This window comes from Tachypleus tridentatus, chromosome 5 (assembly GCF_004210375.1).
Source record: "Tachypleus tridentatus isolate NWPU-2018 chromosome 5, ASM421037v1, whole genome shotgun sequence".
NCBI classification, from domain to species: Eukaryota; Metazoa; Arthropoda; class Merostomata; order Xiphosura; family Limulidae; genus Tachypleus; species Tachypleus tridentatus.
This window is the reverse complement of record NC_134829.1, coordinates 38,570,840-38,593,873: the sequence shown is the minus strand read 5'-3', so window position 1 is coordinate 38,593,873 and position 23,034 is coordinate 38,570,840. Positions and strand designations below refer to the sequence as shown.

The 23,034-nt window shown below is 31.4% G+C and overlaps 2 protein-coding genes across 10 annotated transcripts in view; one reads left to right on the top strand and one right to left on the bottom strand.

Moving 5' to 3' along the window:
- Positions 1-11,633, top strand: part of LOC143250966 (low-density lipoprotein receptor-related protein 12-like) — a 33,471-nt gene extending 21,838 nt beyond the window's left edge. For all 7 annotated transcript variants that reach the window (XM_076502213.1, XM_076502218.1, XM_076502210.1 and 4 more), the window contains 3 exons: positions 306-460; positions 5,019-5,138; positions 6,971-11,633. In XM_076502213.1, the coding sequence (XP_076358328.1) occupies positions 306-460; positions 5,019-5,138; positions 6,971-7,779 (1,084 nt within the window). In that variant the 3' untranslated portion in view covers positions 7,780-11,633. The remainder of the gene's footprint in view (positions 1-305; positions 461-5,018; positions 5,139-6,970) is intronic.
- Positions 11,634-13,225: 1,592 nt separating this feature from the next.
- LOC143250965 (dual specificity protein phosphatase 3-like) lies at positions 13,226-21,581 on the bottom strand. 3 transcript variants are annotated; one of them, XM_076502209.1, is made up of 4 exons: positions 21,443-21,581; positions 18,533-18,845; positions 17,774-17,997; positions 13,226-15,447 (listed from the first exon to the last, which is right to left on the bottom strand). In XM_076502209.1, the coding sequence occupies exons 2-4, from the start codon at positions 18,748-18,750 to the stop codon at positions 15,254-15,256; spliced, it is 636 nt and encodes a 211-aa protein (XP_076358324.1). In that variant the 5' UTR covers positions 18,751-18,845; positions 21,443-21,581; the 3' UTR covers positions 13,226-15,253. The 3 variants fall into 3 exon arrangements, with proteins under 3 accessions (XP_076358324.1, XP_076358322.1, XP_076358323.1); XM_076502207.1 differs by lacking the exon at positions 21,443-21,581 and adding an exon at positions 21,111-21,291; XM_076502208.1 differs by lacking the exon at positions 21,443-21,581 and adding an exon at positions 20,500-20,862.
- Between the last annotated feature and the right edge of the window lie 1,453 nt (positions 21,582-23,034).

Here is a 23,034-nt window from a genome sequence, read left to right as displayed (position 1 = left end):
AAGCCATTGTTTCAAAATTTGAATCCTAATGTTTTTAAAATTAGTGTTACAAGAAGTTTTGTCTTCTGTTTGACAATAATTTATTTTGTACTGTTCATCAAACAACAGTAAAAATATTAATTTTAATATCAGTGATCAAAAGTTTATGAAATCAGAATTTTGATTTTTGTTTTTCCATAAACTATCAGAACTTTTTAAGGAAATACAGACATCAGTTTATAAAAGGAAGCAAGGCAGTTGCATATGTATTGTGAAATATCTTCATAGTAAGACTAACAAAAGTATGTTTTTTTTTTCTTGCTAAGGAAATTTCACTGCCCTAAAGGTGAAGATGAAATAGGGTGTAGCAAAGACTGTGTTAATAGTATCACTTGTTCATCTGGTATTGGATGTTATACAATGAATCAACATTGTGATGGTAATCCTCATTGTGGTGATTTTTCAGATGAAAGGAACTGTGGTAAGTTTCCTTTCCTGTGCATAAAGCAAAGTAGTATGAGGTTCTTAAAAGACTAGCATTTGCTTTTTATGTTTAGCTTTATGCTGTAGGTGGTTAAAAATATTTTCAGCACTCCATAGATTCCTATTGAGATAATGCATCCATTTTGTATGTTAGCAGTAGTTTTCCAAACCTTATGAAAGGTAAATTTTTCTGGTTGATAGTAATCACAGACGGCACATAAAGGTTAAACCATAAAGATTAACCATTTATAATGTATATTTCATCTTGGCAGGTCTTTCAAATTGCAAAGCAAATATTACTTTTTTTTTCCTTCATAGTATTGGAAAATAATAGCATAGGAAAGAGATAAGTTCTTATAAATTCTTACAATTTTTAAGGCCCATCTTATCCATTTCTGGGCCAGCAAGGTGACGTTGTTACCTATGTTTAGTTTCTTCTTCTTACCTGCAAAATGTTTTGTAATTTTTCTTTCTATACAGAACTTAGTTTGAGCATGAAAAAAAATTATGTGATATGACTTAGTATTTGTGTAATATTTTAGATTGTTCCACCAACAGCATTTCACAATAACTTCACAGATTTTCACAATCTCCTCATACAGCAACTCCCTGAGCTGTTGCATTCAAATGAACTTGGTTATTTTCCTCAGCATTGTCTATTATGGGTGTATTTTTAAAATTATTAATCAATTACTCAAAATTTGTGATAGTTTAAAAACTTAAATTGTTTTTACGTTTTACTTTTTTTTTTTTTTTTTATGAAAGAACTTTTTTTTTTCCTGCTTACCCATGATGAATTTTCAAATGATGTTAATCTTTCTTCTTCCCCTGATAGTGATGATTTGGTTATGAGGTTCTCATCTGTGGAGGAAGTGTCAGTCATTGTTCAACATGTTTTGGATTCCTTTGTTCACATGGAGCCTCATTTTTCTGTCTGTTTGAATGACTTTCCTGAATTTTAGTGTAATCAGGATGATTCGACTGGTTATTTCCCCCATCAGGGTTTGCTATAGGCACAACTTTATATGTGAAGGAAAATTCTCACCTTTCTAGTCTCTTCTTAAATAAGATTTTGGAGGTATGTTCTTTCTTTTTCCCCTTTGACTTTTGATTCAATTTCTATGCTTTACTATATAAAACCCATACATAAGACTGTTTTGTCTTTAATCTGACATTAGTATCCATGCAGACTCATTTTTTAAACAGCTGCACACTACCATTCTTCATCTTCATCCACTGGACTCTTTTGTTCTGGCTTACATCTGTTTTTCATTTCCTTGATTACCAATCTTTGGAGTATCTTTTAATTACTTTTCCTTTTTAGTGCCTAATTTTGTGTCCTTGTCTCTTTTTTACCATTCTCCTGTGCCTGAGGTTCTTTATTGTACTCTGTGGGAAGGTTTCTGGAAAAGTTCTCTTCTTTTCATCATATGGATCCATACAACTGCTTCTGCTTTGTCCATCTGTACTTGCTTTCTCTGCTGTTGAGACTTGCTTGTATAGAATGCTTTTCTAGCTACTGTATGCTTCTCCCTGCTTTTCTTTGTTGGGCTTCAATTCTTTGACCATAGGTCTTCATAGGTGTTTCTAACTCACTAAAGACTCAGCTTGGCATCAGTTGTCATTGCATCTTATGGTTTTTATCTGTCCCAACCTTTTCATTTTGTTCTTGGGCCTACTGAATCAACATCTCCACTTCCAACCTTAGCCTCCTGACCTTCTTGTCTTTGATGTCAGGATCATCACTTGTCTTGTTGGTGATTGACATGTTAAGTAGCCCTGTGGGAACCTGCCTCATTCTCTTCACCAGCCTTTGATCTACATTCCATCTGATGGATGGTGGTGGTATTCAGGTTCTCATCCATAGCTTATTTTTCTCCTTCTCTTCAGTTCCTTTTCTCCTTCCTCCATTCCCCTTTATTTTCAGTGTCTTACAGATATGATTTCAGATGTCTTGTTGACCAAGAACACCATTAAGAAGATTTTTACTTTTCCACTTGGTTATTTCCCTCATCCTTTTGTGGTCCTCAAGAAGACTTGGAACTGGCATCTGGTTATTGACCTGTTATCTTTAAACTGGTTTTTTATCATCCTTTGCTTCCATATGGAGGTTTTTTTCTCTAGTATTGGGTTGAGGAATAATTCGTGAGCATTTTTTCAAGTTAAAAAAATATATTCATAAATGAAATGCTTTCACAAAATATTTCATGTCATTTGGTAGATAATTTTTTGCTCTAATAGATGGTGTGTTTGATTTTCATATGTCTTTAATTTTTGCTTTAATTTACAGCTCATTAAATGGAATGTCAAGTGGACAAAATCGAGCATTTTTGACACCATCTGCTTTTCGCATTTAATTTCTTGCAATTTCGTTTAAAACAATGCATACTATATACCTAGGTATTACATGAAATAAAGTATTATAATAAATGTTTTGGGTGTAATGTGTTCATGCATTGAAGTATTGTATAGTCTTGCATGTAATGCTTGAATGAAATTATTTAAAAACGCTTGCGAATTATTCCTCAACCTAATAGTTATTTTCTTTTAGACTGTAGATAACAAAAGTTGATGTTTTGGACACCTTTTTATATACCTGATCACCCTATTCTCTTGATGTTTTGTCGATTTTGTTCCTCAGGATTGGATCTTTAAGTACCATGTTCTTCCTTTTGACATTGCATCTGCTTCTCATTTCATGGAGGCATTTACATACCTTATTTATAGATTGGGACTGAGGTGCCATTATTTCTTGGACAGTTGGTTTCTTACCACTTCTTAAAGGACTTCTCTCATGCTTGCATTCTTCTGCAGGAGGCTGTTTGACTGGGCTAGCTTGTCAAGCTTTTCAAGTCTTTTTTTTTTTTTTAATACCTGTTTTATACATGGTACATCTGAGTGTGTTCATCTCTGAACTTAGTTAGGCTTAGCCTTTGCTGCTTTGCTTATTAGCAATGTAGTGTCTCAGAACCAAGGTTTGTGCATCTCTTATATTCAATGCACAAAGTTCTTTTGTTTTTGGAAACTCTGGTTTCCCTTGAAAGGCTCATTCATATAGTGCACTCATATGTCTTCCAATGGAAATTATGAGACCAGTGAAACCTTTCTTGGGATCTCTTATCCTCAACTGTTTGCCTTTCCTCTCCTGTTCTTGAAGATGTATTTTGGTGACCAACTCTGCCAACACCACAGTGAGCACCCCATTGCTGTCATTAGCCACACCTAATTGGTTCTCCATTTTTCACAAATGCTTCTCTGTCTGGCAAGGGGAAGACATTTCTGAACAATTACATGACTTTGGCCATTTGGGGAAGTATTTACTATGTCAACATTTCTGAACTTTTTGCTTTTCATTGGATGTTTTTTTATTTCCTCTCTTTTCTCCTAGATCAGTTGGTCATGATCCACTTAACAGTTCCTCAGTTGTTGCTTATAACAACTGTCAAGGGGATACCCATTTTAGTGAACTTTGCTTTCATGCCAAGTTTTTGAGCTTATTTCCATTGAGTTCATTTCATATATAGTCATATGCAAGAAGCTCTGAACTTGGTAGCAGATCATCCCTCTTGAGCAGATGATGTTTGAAACTATGGAGTTGTCTCCACCCTCAGATTTTTTCATTACATGTGCCCTCAGTTGTACACACACCTCATGAATACCTTTGTCAAACTTCCCCTCTTTGAGTCTCCTGTTACTCATCTTTTAACCCTGACAGTCAGTGTTGTCAGCTAATACTGATTTCACATTTTTTCCTCCTATTCCTCTTCTCCTTCTTGTCCTCACTTTGATACACAACACTCTTTGCTGAGTGATGCCTTTTTGGCCGGCACTACCATGATTTCCTCTGCCACGCTTCTATTGTCTTTTGCTTCAGTTCTCTCTTTTACATAGGAGCATTGTCCTTCATTTTCATGTGTAGGATTTGTTCAATCAGTTGCCCACAGGATTGGATTCACTGATTACGTAGCCTTTTTGTATACTATTCCTGACACCTCTCTTCTGCATCTATTAACAGAAGTGATAGGTTTTTCAAGTGTACTTGATAATAGTTTTCACCAGTGATTTAAACATTGTACGTTTTTCAGAAACTAATAATATTTACTGTAAAAGCTGTAAGTTGTAATAACTGTGAGGAATGTCTATTTTTATCCAGAGAGAAAGAGACTCCTGGAAAACCACATGATATAGCAAAAGATGAGAAATTAGTAAAGTAACTCTCTTCTATTTCTCTGAGGCATGCAATCTTTACATGAGAACAGAGTCTGTTGGCACAGTCCCTGGTATTGTTGTGTAATACTTAACTCTAATCAACAGACAAGAAATATTTGTTTACACATGTATGTTTATAAGATCTTTAAATATAAACCAGAAATACATCTGGATTATGTAGTTGATTCTTAAGCATTCCTAATCCAGAGTTATAAAAACATTTTCTGTCAGTTAAGTAGGATGCTGTGCTTAATGTTTAAATTTTGGATGGTATTTATGTTGTATCTTAATTTGACTGTTTAAACCACTTCTCTTAATTGTTAAATTTTGTTACTTATTTTTACCAGACTTGTCGTCATGTCGATCAGAACGAGGTGGCTTTCTCTGCGATAATGGTCGTTGTATACATGAAACTTGGAAATGTGATCGTGTTGATGATTGTGAAGATGGTAGTGATGAAAAAATTTGTGAGTAGAAGTTTTGAAATTTATTTTAGAGATGTGTGTTTGTTTAAATTAAAATGGGAATATTGAAATTCATTCCACCTGAAAATTGTTAGTTTCTATCATGTTTTATAGGGTTAAATTTTTTTTTTTACAGTAGGTGTCCGTGACTTGTTGATGATAAATTTGAGCAAAAACCAGACAGCACACAGTCCACTTGCTTTAAAATAATAAGTTGAAGTGAAATTTATGTACAAAAATGTTTTGCACTATTGGCTGTCACAGCTGTATCCAGAACTTTAAATAATTGTCTTCTTTTCATCAAAGTCCACATAAGAAGGTTTTTTAATTCAGAACACCCTTTGATAAATCAAATTATTCACTGTTACTGCAATACAGATTGTGAAACTCACTTTAGATATCACCTGTTATGGCTAAACTGACAATTATCCAGTCTAACTTCTCTCATTAACTTCTTGTGCTCTGTATCTGCATGTAGTTATAACACGGGACAAAAAGATATAGAAATATCTGGCCCTCTAGTCACAACAACATTAAATATAAGGAGAAAGACTTAGAAGCTTAATATAAGATGAAGTCAATAATTTTACAAAAGCTTAATTCAACAGTTAAACTACATTCTCAACATATGACTTGTGCAGAGTTACATAACGAAAGTAATCATAACTATTGTTTTAAAATAATTAACATTTAACACTTTTTAGGAAAAACCAAATAATCATTAAATATTAAATTACTAAATAGTAACTTAAACTGAACAGTTTTGTATATCCAACAGTTACAATGAGTAAAAGGAAATACTGATGAAAATATGAGATGCTTATAAAATATTTTGTTAGTAAAACAGATTGAATTATTTTATTATTCAGTTAAAAGAAATATTCCTGTGTCATCTATATTTTCCTTATCCTTGTGTTATGTATGCAATAGTTATTGTGTGACGTAGTCAGTATTATGAAACACAAAAAAGGATAACTACTGAACTAATATTTATTAATTAAACTGTTCTTATGGCATCAATAACATGACCTTAGACCAATTAAACTATACAAGGAATTCCATTATTGACAATACAGTTATTGAACTGTTTTAAGTTAATATTAGTAATTGATAATATTTGGTGTTCATATTGTTGCTCCAAAATCTATATCCATCTTTTCGTTTTTACATTTAACTAAAGTATATGTTCATTGTTTTACTTGCTCGTGTTGAGTAATATTCTCTTATTTGGCTATATTACATTATTTTCCTGCGTTTGTTTGGTGCAAGTTTAACTTCTAATTCGCCGTAGGTAAATCTACAGTGATATACAAGTTTCTGTGTCTAATAAAAATATTTAGCTTAATAAGTTTTAAGAAGATTAGCATTTAATGTAACAAGGTATTTTTTAAAGTAAATATTTTTACATTACTTTTGTTTTTCCAAAATTTGTTTTCTTAATTTCTATGAAATAGAAATCTTGAGTTACTAAAATAGTGATAAATGTTAAATAGAAAACTTATACTTAAAACAAAACAAAAAAACGTTTATTTTTGTATTACCCAGTTTTATTTGTTTGTTGTTTGGTGTGGAACTGTGTAATGGGCTATCTATGCTGTGCCCACTGTGGGGATTTAACCTCAGATTTTAGCATTATAAGTTCTGACTTCAACAGTCAGTAACTTTGACTTTTCTGACACAAAGCCTTCATTCAGTCCAATAAAAATAAAACTAGGACAAGTATTTTGGGAACAATTCTAATTGTATGAGTCATTAGAGGCATTGAATATTTTATAATAAATTTGTTTATTCTTTAGTATTGAAGCTTATGTTGAGCACCAGTTTTTTTTTTATAGGTATCAAGAATAGTGTAATCACAGCAGCAATAATAGGTTCATTGATCTGTGGGCTATTACTAGTTGTTGCTGTTAGCTGTACCTGCAAGTTGTTTGCCCTGCGGTACATGGAACATCATCCAGACTATTCAAGACAAACTCCACTCTCCAGGTTGGAACAGGAGATCATGTATCGAGAACCACCCCCTTCTTATGCCATTGCTGTTGGTCAGGATAGACCTGAATTATCAAATTTGAATTTACGTGGTTTACATTCACAGCGGATTCGGAGAATCAGAAGATTAGCTCGCACTCGTAGACAAGCTCCACGCAGCGTGACGGATAACACAACTCTTGCTGAATCATCTTCATCTTTACAAAGGCCTGTCTTATCATCCCCTTCCTTAAGTCCTTCTGGCAGCATGCAATCGAGATCTAGTTACCATTCACAAACACCAGAAGGTGCAAGTGAAAGTGATGTGAGTACAGCAACAACTAGTACATTTGTTCAGAGTTCTGATTGTGAAGGGGAACGTGCTCATATGTCTGAAAATGAACCAAAAGAGAATGTCCACAAATCGTCTTCCTCATCTCAGCAAACTGTACTTTTATCATCTCCAGATTTGATAAAGGTCAGACAGCGTGCTGGGATAGATTCTCCTGGGGTAGCTTGCACAGAAGGAACCAGCAGCTGCAAAAACAAATCTCAAGCGAGTGATGAGTCTATCCAAATTGATCTTGGGAAACTTTCTGTTCATCACTCTTGTGAGAGTCTGAACTCAGCAGTCAATGACTGTGACGCTTCTGACACAATGCCTTTAGTCCAGTAAAAAAAAACAGTAGGTCAAATATTTCAGGAACATTTTAATTACATTTGATGTTTTACTGTGATTTATTTTTAAAGTAGTCTTGGAAAATATTAATATATTAATTTTAACAAGAAGAAACAGTTGTCTTATAGTTCCAATATATGAAGTTTTTTTTGTTGTTGTTTCTTTTCCCCCACCAGATGAGGTTGTAAACAGTGGGAATCTTATATCTACTGGTGATAATTGTGTTGGTTCTAAGTGGTTGGTCAACCTCAGTGTATACAGATTGTGCCTTTTTTTTGTTGTTGTTGTTGATTTCCTGTCTGTGGTATGTTTCTGAATTAATAGGTCTTTGCATTATGGAAAAAATGTTAGTGTAATATACCACTTGGTGCATTTTAGTGGTTACCCAAAAATCAAGTACAGTGTCTCACCCAGGATTTATATTTTTATATAAAAATAATTTAAAATATGATCACACTAGATATGTGATATGTGTTTCTAAGTGTGTAAGAATATGTAGGATAAATTTCAAGTATATATGTGTGATTTTATAAGAATTGTAGTATGTCACATGAATCAATGTAGTGTTTTTCATTAATGATGTTCAGTGTCAAAGGTTAACAATGTTTAGAATGTCACAAAATGTTTTTTTTCACTGTCATATTAAATCTTTATATGTGATGTAGTTTTGGGTTTGTCTGTTATTCTGGTAAACATTTAAAATGTTTTAAATTGTTTCTATAGGACAAAACTTAAAGTTTGTCAGTTGTGGCATGACAACTTTGCTTGAACAAGAATATGGCACGTCATATATTCAGCTTGAATAATGATTTTTTTTTTTTTAGTGGAAACAGGGGCATAACTGGTTTCACAAGTAGAGGGAATGGAAGGTTCAATTTTTGCATTTTCTTTAAGAACATGCCCTGTGACTTGTTTAAATATGTATTTGGTTTAAGTATTTCCACAAGGTCAGTGAGAATACTAATTTATTATGTAATAGAAATATAATACTGTTGCTGACAGGTAAGGGTAGAAAATCCCCTATTAATGGCAAAATGAAATAATATGGTGCAACTTCATCTTATTTCATTAGTGTAAATTACACTAATTGTCACAGTAGATTACCTGTTTAGTATGCCTTCATGCAGTAGATTGGATTTTGGGCTGCACAAATTTTATGAGTTTTGTATTGTCAGTGCAAGATTATAATACAAAAGCTATTTGTATATTTGGTAATTAGGGCACTCAGCTTGCAATAAGTGAGTTACAGGAATATACTCTTCTCCAAACGTGGTCACCCTTTCAGCTGTGTGGGTCTTATGTTGTGAAACATTGTATTGAAGAGTAACCCAAACAATAGTGGTGTTAATGGGTTTCCTTTCTAATGGTGGGCTCTTCAAATTAAGAGACAGCAATAGTTTTATAAACCAACTTTTAAGTATATTACTTTATAGGTAGTGATATGTATGTAGATTATCACTTTTATAAACAGGTAATTATTTTGTTTTGAAGTTTAATTCTAATTGCTATAGAACAACCTTGTTTAAAAAAAAAGTGAACAAACAAACTTGAACACAAAGTCATAGTCCATCTCTTTGTCTATATATAGTTTTTTTTTCTTCACCTTTTAAGGATACATATTTTAGTATTAACTGTTCAAACCTGAAATTGCACACCTTGAAAGTCAGAACAGAAGTACAATTATAAAAACCAATGAGACACATAGAATACTATTAACGTTTGACAGAAAAGTAAGGTTTTGGTCTAAATTTAGCTCACTACTACCAGCTGATCATCTGTTATCTCTGGCAGTGTGAGTGGATGTATTTCTGACATCCTTCCAAAATAGTAAACAAGGTTGAACTAAATTTAGTATGTTACTTCCCGTAATTATACATTTTTATACAAGTAAGCAACTTCCAGAATGGCCTAATTCTTGGAACATACCCATATTTATGCACATTTCAGTTTGATTGTATTGAAAGTCAAAACAGACCAAAGCTGGGTTAGTGATTAACCTTTACATTTATAGTTTGACAAAACGTGATTGTCTTTTACTTTTAACGAGTTTAGAATTAGATTGAACATTAATTAGCTAACATGGTTCTTGCATTAGTGTATTGATTTTTGTTGGAAAGGGCATTGAAACTAATATAAATTCTTTTTCTTTGCAGAATTGTTCAATAGGTAGGAATTAGTCATAAATGTGCGACACGTGCTTTAAGGTATGTGTTGCTAGTCTTCCTATGATGTTCACTGTTAAATAAATACTTCAATAATATTTACACACCATAGGAGAATTGTACTGAAAGGCACATGTATGTTAATGATTCCTATCAATTTTGCATCAGAAATGGCTCTAATTTTTTTTTCACATATGGTTTATTTTTAGCAAATCTTTAATGGATGCAACTTAATGATTGCCTTAGAGTTATATGTATAACAAGTGATCCTTCCAATCATTTGGAGAGACTACACATGAATGATGTTGAAACTGATGCAGGTTATTTTCTGTCAAACACTAGTATGGATTGTAAAATTTGTGAACCACCCACCACCACTGCCACATTTGTGCAAACTAATGTGTATAGTAAGTTTTGTGTTTATGGTTTTTTAATTAAGATATGCCATTCTGTTTATTTATTGTTCCTTTCATTAATAATATTGGTATTCTACTTATTTCATTGAATGTAATTACACTGATTTTATTTCAGTTTATTTTATTAAACTTGTATTAGCAAGAGTGATATATATTGTTAGTTTAGAATTAACCTGATAAGTTAGCAGGGCTTCAACATGGTACTAGGGTTACAGCTGAAAGTATTGTTCATAATGCATTATCTTTTAAGTGTATATGTAAGAAATGCATTTGATTAGCGATTATGGTCAAATTACTTTCTAATTTTGCTCTTAAGTACAGGGCTTACACTGATCAGAAGTTATCAGTATTAAATATTTTTATTTTTTTCTTTGGATGTCCTGAAGTTTATTTTTTTTCAAAATTTCAGTATAATTTGGCTTTGAAAGTTTTGGACACGGACAATTATAAACACCATTATGCCTACTGCGGGTCAAAATTTTGTAATGGCATGAGTCACAATACTTTCTTTTGTGTAATTGTAAAACTATTAATGCATTGTAGATCATACATACTTCAAAAAATAAATCTGTGAAAGCTACATATATACCAATCTAATGTACACTGGGAGAGTAAGAAAAAATAATTGTGAAAGTTGAAAAAGTTAAGCTAACCTGAAAAGTTTTGTCCAAAGTTATTGCAAGGAAGATAAATTTACTTTGTTTCTATTATATCAAAACTGATTTTATATTAATGTGAAATCTAGTCAAGCTTGCAGCTGCTTTTATGTTCAGTGGTATGATATAAGAATTGTAATGTTACTGCATGAATAAATAATACAACAAACTGTATTTGCTAGGAACAAAGTTTAAAAAGAAACATCAATGATAGTAAGAGCAGCTGTTGAAGTTATAGAAATGTAATTTTTATTATTTAGAAGTGATTACAGAAAGTTTTATTCTCATGGATGGTGTGGTTGTGTATGTTTATATTAATCAAATGAATGATTATTAGAGACTAAAACGTTTTTCTCAAAGCCATTTTGTTTTCATCCGTACATCGCCGACTATGTCATATCCTCTGAGGAAAGATACCTGTTGATCAATTTTAAGGTTTTAAAATGCTGATATTTGTTTGGGCAGTTATGTTTTTATTAATTTGAATCATTACTTGCCAAGGGTATAGTGTGGTAGTAAAACTTTTACTATATGTATATAAGATATTCTATAGGGAGAGTTATTAAACATGTAATAAGAGTTATTCAATGAATAAAAATGTATATAATGATTGTTTCTCATTGATTGCACAGAATGACAGTTATTCCAGTGATGAAGTGTAGATTCATTTAAGCTTTGAATCTCCATTCTTTAGAAAGAAACACTCCTTGGTTTTCAATGGTAGAATAGTGTTAAACATATATAACACCATGATTGATTCAGCTATAATATAGTTAAGAATATCACGAGGAAAATGGGGTTGTACTTAATACTGACTTCAATAGTTGGTCTGTTACTTGTTGTTTTTTTTTATTATGACTTATACTTTATATCTTCAGATCATTGATAAAAATCTGCTAGAAGGAAAAGCAAAACTTGAAACTGATCCTGTTTACAAATTAGAAGTTTAGTTTCTTATGAAATGGAGAAGCCTTTGTTTTAAAGATGTCCTTTTAGCAAGGTTTCAACAAACACTGTTGTCTATTAAATCTATCCCGTAGGTGGATAGTTGAAATTCATCCTTACCAGGAACAGCCTGAACTTAAAAACATACAAATGGTCAGTTGATTTTAATAGTATCAATCCTTCTTAAAGGTTTGCAAAGGATTACAAAAAGTCAAACAATAAGGTGAAATTTCTCAATACTATAATTTTAGAATTACTAGCACCAATAGAATAAAATATGCTGGGTTTCATCTTTAATCATACATGCTGTATCTAATACAGATGAAATCAAATATTTGAGGAAATTAAAGCAGTATGAAACAGTTATGATAGTTTTCTGACTTTGGTAAGGAGTCCAGGAAATGTAAATGGGTATATACATTAACATGTACCATGCAAAATAAAATTAAGCAGGTTCTCATCTGCTTAATGTTGCACCTTTGTCAGGAACTTTCAGCATACTTGTTTATTTCTCTACATCCAGAATTAATTTTCTAATAAAACTAAATTACATATGCATTTAATGTGAATTTATATAGATTTCAGAAAAGTAAAACAGGACAGAGCCAAAATCTGAACTATGACCAGTGTATTTGTAACTTCTGAAAAATTTACTTTAATTGTATCTTCTACACATTTCTCAATTTAGGTTCTATTCACACAGGTGAAGTTAGCAGATTTAGACACTATATACATTTTTAAAGACAGGTTATTTATTTTTCAGCTTGGGCTTTAGAAATTAACCAATCTTAAATGATTTTTCTTGTAATTACATATTAATACTTATCCACTTTAACTTAATCAGAAATACAACTGAAATATGCAAATACTAGTTGTAAAATAACATTGAGAAATGTGTTTAGATTTCACAAGTCTAAATGCAGAGTGGATGCTAAAACAAAATTAGTTAAAACTGACCTCAGTTTAAGATTTTTTGTTCTTGTACCAATTAATTACATGCAGCCTTCCACACTCAACTGGTTAGCAAAATTGAAAATTAAATTTCAATGTTTTTAATATAGTAACAACCTCCACAGTTAATGCAAGGTTCTTCCCTTTCCTTGGAGGAACATGGGACCTGAATTTAGAGCTAATAGAGCAAGTGAAAATATTCAATGTAATTTCAGGTTATGCCCATACTCACAGTATAGATCTTGCAAATGTATTTTGTCCCAGAATTGAGAAATGTGTTAAATATTTTCTTTTAAACACTGGAGATATAACGTGACAACAAACAGCCAGGAAGACTTTATTTAGAGTAAACATTCATCAATGTACAATTTCTGAGAAAATAACATCACAGTTGTAATTTTTTTAATAATCATGAAATTTTTAAATCACAGCTTTATTCACTGTCGGTACACCTAGCTTGCTTTCTGCATCCAAATTTACAATTTTTGAATTTCAGACACAAGAATACACAAATGCACACTGTTGATAATTATATTTTCCCCAATTTAATTAAAATCACAATTCTCCATTGTTTTTTTTATTGTAAACATCTTAATAATGTTTTTGTGACAAATGTTTTTCTTCGGTGGACGGATAGATGAAACCATTTTTAAAACTTCAATTGATTTTCTTTTTTATTCTAACATCTTACCTAGTAACTTAAGTTGTCTATGGAAGATATGCAAATTTACACTTGAACATTAAAAGTTCCTTTTTTGGGTGTTTATCAATTCATATAGAACAAACTTAAATTTTTTGACATCTGTTTTATTTTTTTAGTTTTACACTTTATAGTCAATATCTTTGTCATGATATAATTAACTAAGGAAATTAAAATAAGTTTAGGGAGTTAAATAGTTATACTTGCACAAAATGAGTTAAAACTGAATAATACAGAATTTCCAAATATTCATAAATAAAATGTAAAAAATAAACCAACTTCCATATCTATAAGTTCATATGTATTTCAACTGACACTTTTATAACTTGTTAAAAACCAATATATTTATGTACTGTAAGCAGCAAATAGCCTAAAAAACAAATACGTATAAAAGCAACTAGCCACAAAAAATTATTTGATATCTTAACAAAAATAGGTACAATTGACTAGGTGTGGTGCATTTTTAAACACTTGAACAATATATCCAATTCACACTGACTTACACATGAAACCATCATAATTACTATCAATAAGGTTTACCCCTGATATAAAGAGTTTGTAACTACTGTTATTTCCCTTTATACATCCTGAAAAATGTATAAATTATATAGTAAAACAATAACAAAATCTTTATAATTATATCACTATTTGCCTCTTGTACTTAATTGTGAAAATGAGGAACAATGTTATGAATTATTAAAATTTTATTTAAAATATGTCTACATTTTGCTTCTTTATGTTACCTTTTGTAAGATGTCACTTACATCCAAAGGGTAAAGAGATCTTGCAAAAGTTCTGAAGCATTCATATCACAAATGTTGAAAATGATAAAATGAAATAATTTTATGCATGTGAATTATTAATCTGTGATGACAAGAAAACCCACTTGTAGAGAAAAATATGTAAAAATGGATGGTTTGGGTTGAGAAAATTTTTACGTAGAGGTGCAAAGGTCAAAAGGTTGTTCGCTCCTATACACAAAAATTTTCTCAACCCAAACCAGCTGTTTTTACACACACACACACACACACACGTGTGTGTGTGTGTGTGTGTGTGTGTGTGTGTGTGAATTATTGTTAAATGAATGTTCATAACACTTGGCTATTCTAATACCAGCATGCAAAAAAAACAAACTGTCCATTATAAATTCAACTGAGTCTTACACAATAACAACACTAATACACAAAGCAAGTTCTGTTTTCTCATACACCTGTTCTTAATACACATTTTATGAAGAGAAAAATATTCTAAAAACAATGAGTAGATATAAAGAAATACTCTATAAAAAGCACAGCTGTAAAAATTATGTTTCATAAAGTTCTGCATTAATGTGAAAACGTTTTTTTTAATTTTATAGTAGTATTTTTTTTTTTTTTTACTTTGCTTATTTGTATGCAACTAAGGTTCTCAAACCTACAGTTTAATTTATGTAATAAAACTAATACAGCATCTGTGTCTTCTATAAATTATTTATAAACAAGACACTACTTTCGGGGCTGAGAATCATGGTAAAACTTTTCTAATGTAACAACCTTACTGCTCAAAATACAATACTTTACGCCTTATAATTCCTTAAGATTAACTTTTATTTTTTTTCACACATATTATCAAAGATCGATAATTGTTCATATACAAAATTACTTATTTATCAGATTTTAATTTTGTTTCTAACTCAACTAACTGGTGTAAAAATCCTACATTGGGTCTTACATCTCTAATATTTCGTACTGTACGTAACGATTCTTCAGCAGTCATTCCTTTTCTCATCATGAGGTAGGCAATGGTTATAGTTGAAGATCGTGATACACCCATAAGACAATGAACTAATACTTTTCCTGAAAGCAAAAAAAACAACAACTTTCATTGTAATCTTAACCAATACAAGTTTTTACCCTTCAAAAAATTTGCATGCAGTTTGCAATTGTTTCTATAAAATGGTGTAGACAACCACAACTTAACAGTATGCATAACCATTTTTAAATAAAAGAAAAACACATTAATTAAATTGCACTTACTGAAACTGAACTTGTCTTCATGGTCTTACAGATGAGTAATTCAATAAACTTAATAGCTTAATCACTTGAAAACTTGCATAGAAACAATGATTTAAACTGTTTGTATTCAGTCACACAACATCCCAAATAATAGTTACAAACTTTAATGTCAGCATTTATGCTCAAAGAAATAATACATGTATAAATTCATTGGATGAGTGAGCCAAAAATAAATCAAGTAATTAAAACCAAATAATATATGAAAGCATTTTATCAACAGACACATTATCCTTTTCACACTTTGAAATTAAACTGTAACTAATTGTCTTTTGTTGCTTAAAGAGACTTAATTAAATATACTGTCACTTGCAGTGGCAACAGTGTATACTATTTTTAATAAAACCCTATAAGAGACTTAGTAATAGATATAAATCATATCTTGTGTGTGTGTGTGTGTGTGTGTGTGTGAAAAAGAATATTTGCAAATGCTTGAAAGTGATTTAGAAATTTTATAACTAGTCTGGAACATTGATAAATAGTGTAAACAATATACGAACATTGTTTAAATATTTTAAAACCAGCATATATGCCACAAGTATATAAAAATAAATCTACACAGTAATCTCCACTAGAAGTTTTGTTTTCAATACTACAAGTAGTGTTTCACTAAGTTGTTGAAAGTACCAGATGTTTAATTCATTTATATATAAAAGTAAGTCATTCTAAATATTTGTATAGTGTATTACAGAATTTTCCATTACTTAAGTAAGAAATTTCAGTCTGCCTAAATCACTGCTTATTGCTAACACATAAATTAGGGTAATGCATGCGAGTTGACATGATTTAAACAACATTTTTGATTGAAATAATTAACACTGTTAGGTGAAAAAGGAATCTTGGGTGTTAATCACTCTCTTACTAATGATAGGGGAAACAGGACCTTAGGTCACACTTGCAAAAATACAGAGTCTAAAAGAGGTTATCATTTCAATATATAATTCACTGGCTAGACCCCATTTGGAGCACTGTGTTCAGTCTTTGGCTTCTTACTTGAAGGAGGATACTGAATTTTTGAAAAGTTATTAAAATGATACCAAAGATGAAAAAGCTGTTATACAAAGACAGTTTAAGATCGCTAAAATGGCTTGTTCTTTAAAAAAAAGAAGGGTCTAAGAAAATCTGGTTGAGCTGTTAGGGAAATTGACAGTACTGGTGCATCATTTTTGTACTTAAAAAGTAAGAATGGTAGAACAAGGGGGACAAATATAAATTTTGGAAAAGTCATCTTCGGTTAAGAAATTTTTATTTTTCTAGTATGGCAGTTGCCTGATGTAATGGATACAGTCAATTTAAGATTATTTAAGGGATGATTTGATGAATATTTAAACTATAAGGGCTGCCATAGTGTTTTTATTCAATAGTTTTTCCTAGTTTAGTTTGTAGATAGGACAGCCTCAATAAACCAACAAGTTCCTTGCTGTTCTTGAATGTTTTGATGGACACGTTACAACAAATGGTGAACAGATTCAGAGCCAGTGTACAAACACAGATTCTGACTATACCTAATGTGTTCATTCATTAAACTGTTATGAATGTTCAGATTCCCAGATAAACTATGAAATATAATATAGAAAATTACTGACTTCCTGTGATTTATGATATATTGTGAAGTTCTTTTAAAAACATCACAAAATGGATAGAGGAAAGTTTTCCAATATTTTTAGTTTAAATTCCATTATACAAATGTGTGAATAAAATAAAAACTAAAAAGGTTTTGATGAGGCAGCCAAACTATGCTTTTTTGAAATACTACATGACTAAAATTATTATATTTCCAATTCTTTAAAATGTAGAAAATTTGCTCATTTTAGCAAAAGTATTTGTTTTTTGTAAAATGAAAAAAAGGAAAGAAATCTTAGAATAAATGTATTTAGGTCTTAACATAATAAACTGAAGAACTGTCTAGCATTCCATGGAAAGTTAATTTACAGGGAAAAACAAAACACACTAGTATCAAAATATTTTGAATTTTATCCCATTTATTGTCTGTCATCCTAATTTCCACCCATAAAAAATATACTGAACTTAAAGAAGCATCATCACAACATGGACTCTAAGAGGTGGAGGGGAGGGGGGAATTATATGACAACATATGTACAACACATACCTCCATTTTTTAAAGCACAATCTATAAAATTGACTGCTTCTTCAAAGTGATCAGAAATGCAAGCTTGTGGAATATCTAGCACATTCATACCAAGGTACTGGATGTTGGTACCATGGTAATAACTTCTTCCCGTGTTGACCTGACCAAAACCAGAACCCTCTGCAGTGTTAACAACATGAGTGATCCCAAACTGTTTAAGGTAAGTTTTATTCCTGGCTGCTCTCCTGGAAGCAAACCAAAAAGAAATGCAAGTTACATGTAAATTACCTCAACAACTTTTTAAATTTTGCAGCTGCCGACTTCTTTGAAACAAGGGTCTAATGCTAAAGAATTTCACCCATTTACTGGTAATAACAATCTTTTACTTGTTAATGTTTTTACACATATTACAAACTAAAAGTTTACAACTATATTCTATAAATATCACAGGATGGATTATGTTCAATATTACCAGTTGAGAATATCATTGTTTCCCCCCCCAGACTGTTTATACCAGATTAATCTAACTCCTTATATTGAACAACAATTAATTATTTTCAGTTGACCAAGCAAACACAGTAAGTTTACTTGCAGAAAAATCAGAAGTCATTAACAATGCTCATTATGTTTCACATGTCAAGAATATTCTAAGTATCTGTTTTAATGTGCTGGTGATATAAATACAAAATTTTGCCTCATTCATGTGTTACAGAAAACACATCATTAAATTTAGTTTCTTATTTTTATTAGATTTGTACAACAAAATATTTTTCAACTTACTCATCTCCTATGAAGATGCCTGGGTAAACTTCATCAGCATCTGCAGCCATTCTTGTCTGATCTTCTGAAACCATCTGTCGACCCAAAAGACGAGGGAACAAAGTATACCCAGATAATTTTGAACGAGGTTGAGTGTGAAGTATTACATGATGGAGGCGGGTGACTGTGGTTGTTTCACCATTTTGTTTCTGATTAGTTGGGCACAAATATGTAGCCATCTGTTCAATAACTAAACTTGTTACAGCATCAAATCTTTATGGATAATTTACAAAAGGCTTTTTATGTTGAGTAGATGTCAAATTAAAATTTGAATCTGAAAAAAAAATTATATAATTTAACAATACTGTGAGAGACAAACAGTCAACAGATTTCTGAGCAAAAATATTAGTATTCACATACAATAAAGTTTTTACGTACGTTTATAAAAGGCTGCGAGTTCAAATTTGTAATCACACAACATAAAACAAATGTTTGTGCAATAATCCATTGAGTGTTTTCCTAAAATGAAGTTTTAACTCAAAAACAAGCAAAAATACCAATTATATACATTATTTCTTGTAAGTGTTAACAAATATTTCTGTAGAAAGAGATTGAAATTATTTGTCAGTCACCATCACAAACACAGATCTAATATTTTATTTATAAAACAGCTGTTTTCCCATACAGTTATGTATTAAATGGAAGAAATTATACAAAAAGCATTCAGTACATAAAAGTCACACTAAAAACTAATTTCTCGCTTTCTCCAAAATACACAGGTTTTTAATTAGATTCAATACTGTGACATTCCCCAGTAACACAGTAATTAAATATCTTTAATGGAGAAATGTTACATGTATTTATTTATTTATGTAAATTCTTAATTATAAGGATTATTTTGTATTGCTATCTTATTTATTTAATATTCAGGTTTAAAACAAGCTGGTCAAAAACATTATTAGATGTTATAAAGATCATGGACAAAAACGTGACTAAAGCAAGGGTAACCAATTTACAACTTAGTGCATTATAATCATTACAAATTATTGTGTTTTTTTAACACTGCTTATATCTAACTAAACAAGTATAAGAAGTAATGCAGAGAATGACTGATAAACTGCAATATCTCCAAAATGTGACTTGAAACTAAATTTCTTCAGTGTGAACAATAAATTCAGCAACATTAAAGCTTTTTTTTTCACATTTCTAAAAGTTTGATTACTATTTTAGTCATTCCAAATATTTAAAGAGGCATTCCTTATAGCTAAAATTGCTAGGTTAATTGATAGGTATTTCATGTTTAAAAAGTAATAGAAAAAAAAATATTTCTGTAGCTCTACTGATGAGATTGGCTCCAGAATAATTTAAATATATTGTTTAACCTCAGTTCAAATTATCATAAATGTACCATTTTACTATTTGTAGATTTAAAAATTATATCGATTAAAAGTTTTTGTGCAAAATTATTTATCTGAAGATAGTAAAAAAGAACAGATTTATGTTTATCAAGTTTATACCACTATTATTTCCAATAATTGTCATTCAATTCACTTTTCAGATGTTTTAAAAACAAATTTGTTCAGTCTGCCTTAACCAGTTTAACTGAGATTTGGATGTGTCATATAAATATATCATGCACTGTAAAGTAACGCAAGAGAACAAGGATACATTTGACTTTTAAAGGTGGAATAGTAGCAAGAACATGTATAACAGAAGTGCCATGAATAAAAACCATTTCTTTGACTAATTTTTTTCCAAAAATTTCATTAACCTGTCAACAGGAAATGTTAAAAGAATATATATCTGCCAGTAGAAAAAATATGTGACTGCCATATAATGGCGATTAGCTGAAGTGATAAAAATGCCCAGACTTGTACACCACAATAAGCATCATAATGTTCCACTAACAGATTCTTTTAAGGAAGGGGCCTAATTTAACAACATTTAACTGTGAAACGTGAAGCACATTATTATAAAAACTATCATACAGTAACTATCTGGAAACTGCTTAGCTCAAATGGGAACGGAAAATTCATGACCTCAAGGCTCAGTCTAATGAAGGTAACGAAACACTTTAGAATGTTGGAACTTAATCTTGTTCATTTCATACTTTTCTTGTTCGTTTTAAAATTTATGATAAATAAAACATTGGCGAAAAATCCTCTGTTCCACCAATTTATTTTAATTATCCAAAGAAATTAAAACTCATGCCACGTTCAAAATCCGGTTTATCCAGTACCGGTGGAAGAATCGTAGTATTAACAGTATTATTGTTTCATTATATATATTATTGGTATCGACTGCAGAGCTATTGAGTAAGATATACGAATTCCTCCAGTATTCTGCAGTTCGAATATGGACGAATAATATACGTCCATGATAAGGCCTAATGTTATTGTCCAATAACGTACTCCCCTGACTCAAGTGACACTTGACAAGTCTAATCACATTGCCAAAATATTGATCTCTTATTATTACCAACCGGTACATAATAATTGACATACCAATCTAATTAATATCTACCAACATGTGTCAAAACAGATTAATATGTTACTTAAAAGTTAAATGCAATAAGAATATTTCCTTCTCAAAAGCTTACCATTTTGAAGCTGTAAACGTACCATGAATTATTAACTACGAGAAATAATACTTTGCAAGTTTTCTTGCTAGCAGTACTATTATAAGTGACAAATACAGTAATATTACAACAGACGAAGGAATAACGTCATTATAACGTAAGCAGCCGATGAACTACCCTATTGGGAGTTCCTTGCACTGATAATAAGCTACCACAGTGACCTTCAGGAAAATTCAATAAGTAAGCCAAATTTTAACTTTGTACAAGTGCGTAGAAAAACATAAACAAATAATATCTTTCAGCATATATAAAACTTTCACATTTCATCTGTATCTAATTGTAATCTCAGTTACTTTTTGTTTTAAACTGCGATAAAAGTATATTTTCAAATCCTTAGTGAGACTTCTGTCGAACTGGCTCAGTATGGCCAGATGCTTAAGGCATTCAACTTGCAATTGGAGGATCGCGGGTTCGAATCCCCGTCACACCAAACATGCTCGCCCTTTCAGCCGTGGGAGTGTTATGAGTGACGTTCATCCAAAGATAAAAAGTAGCCCAAGAGTTGGTGGTGGGTGGTGATGACTAACTGCCTTCCCTCTAATCTTACACAGCTAAATTAGGGACGGTTAGCGCAAATAGCCCTCGTGCAGCTTTGCGCGAAATTCAAATCAAAATCTGTCGAACTTGTACTCGCAATTTTGTAAAAACTGAAAAACGAAGTAAATCTATCAGACAAAGTATTTATTCCTCTGCGATATACAACAAATGAGGTTGATTTATTCGCAAGACGAAAATTCCAGAAATACCATAGAGAGCAAACTGAGTACTAACAGAAAAGAACAAATAGAAATAAATAAAACACAAAATCTTTCTTTACTAAAATTTAGTGTAATTTATCAAATTACCTATTTCTTTCTTTCTTTGTATTCAAATTAGTTACTAGGCTACTAGTTACAAGTTACTAGCTTGCCAAACATCTTCATTCGATGAAATTAAAATTCATAATTGCACGGATACTCCAACTTTTATAATTGGACCAAAGCCTCATTGCGGTATCTCACAATCCACAAGGTTATTTTCATTAACCATTAGTCTATGCACAATTCTAGTCATTCCAAGCAAATTTGTACACGTTTCTGTAACAAACTAGAAATCCACACACAAACGCTTACATGCTAACTTGTTACTTAAGAACAAAGGTGCAAAGGGTAAGGGGTGGGGGTAGAGGCAACTGGTCCCCAAATTTGGGCAGATTCAGTGGTACAGGAAAATTGTTTTGGTAGATTTTAATTATTTTGTCTCTTGTACAAACATAATATTTCTTTTTGTTACAGCGTTTTTGTTTGGTTTTGAATTTCATACAAAGCTACACTAGGGCTATCTGCGCTAGTTCCTTAATTTAGCAGTGAAAGACTAGAACGAAGGTAAATTCATCACCACCCACCGCCAACTCTTGGGCTACTCTTTTACCAAATGATATTGGAATTTACTGTCATATTATAACGCCCTTATGACTGAAAAGGCAAGTATGTTTAGTGGGACTGGGACTGTTATTTACAGAGAGATATTAACAAACAAATGAAAGTCGTGATGCATAAGTTACGATTTTATATTACTTCACCCAACACTTGGATTATACAAATGGAATAACGGAAAATTCTGGTGTTTTCTCAAAGAAAGGCCTGTTGGACCTTAGTAGCTAATCAGTGTGTATATTGCGATAATATATTGGAAATTCCAAAATTAGGGTGTATGAACTAAATTAGACTTATTACCACACATTTTTCAAGGTTCTCGAAGTGTGTGGGCTCTTTTACACGTTTAAACGTTTCTAGAACAGCAATTAATGCTTTATAAGCCCATGTGTAAATTACTTATATTTACGTTATTTTGTTTGTTTTTACGTTATTTAATGTTGGATGACATTTAGTGATTTTAGCCTTTC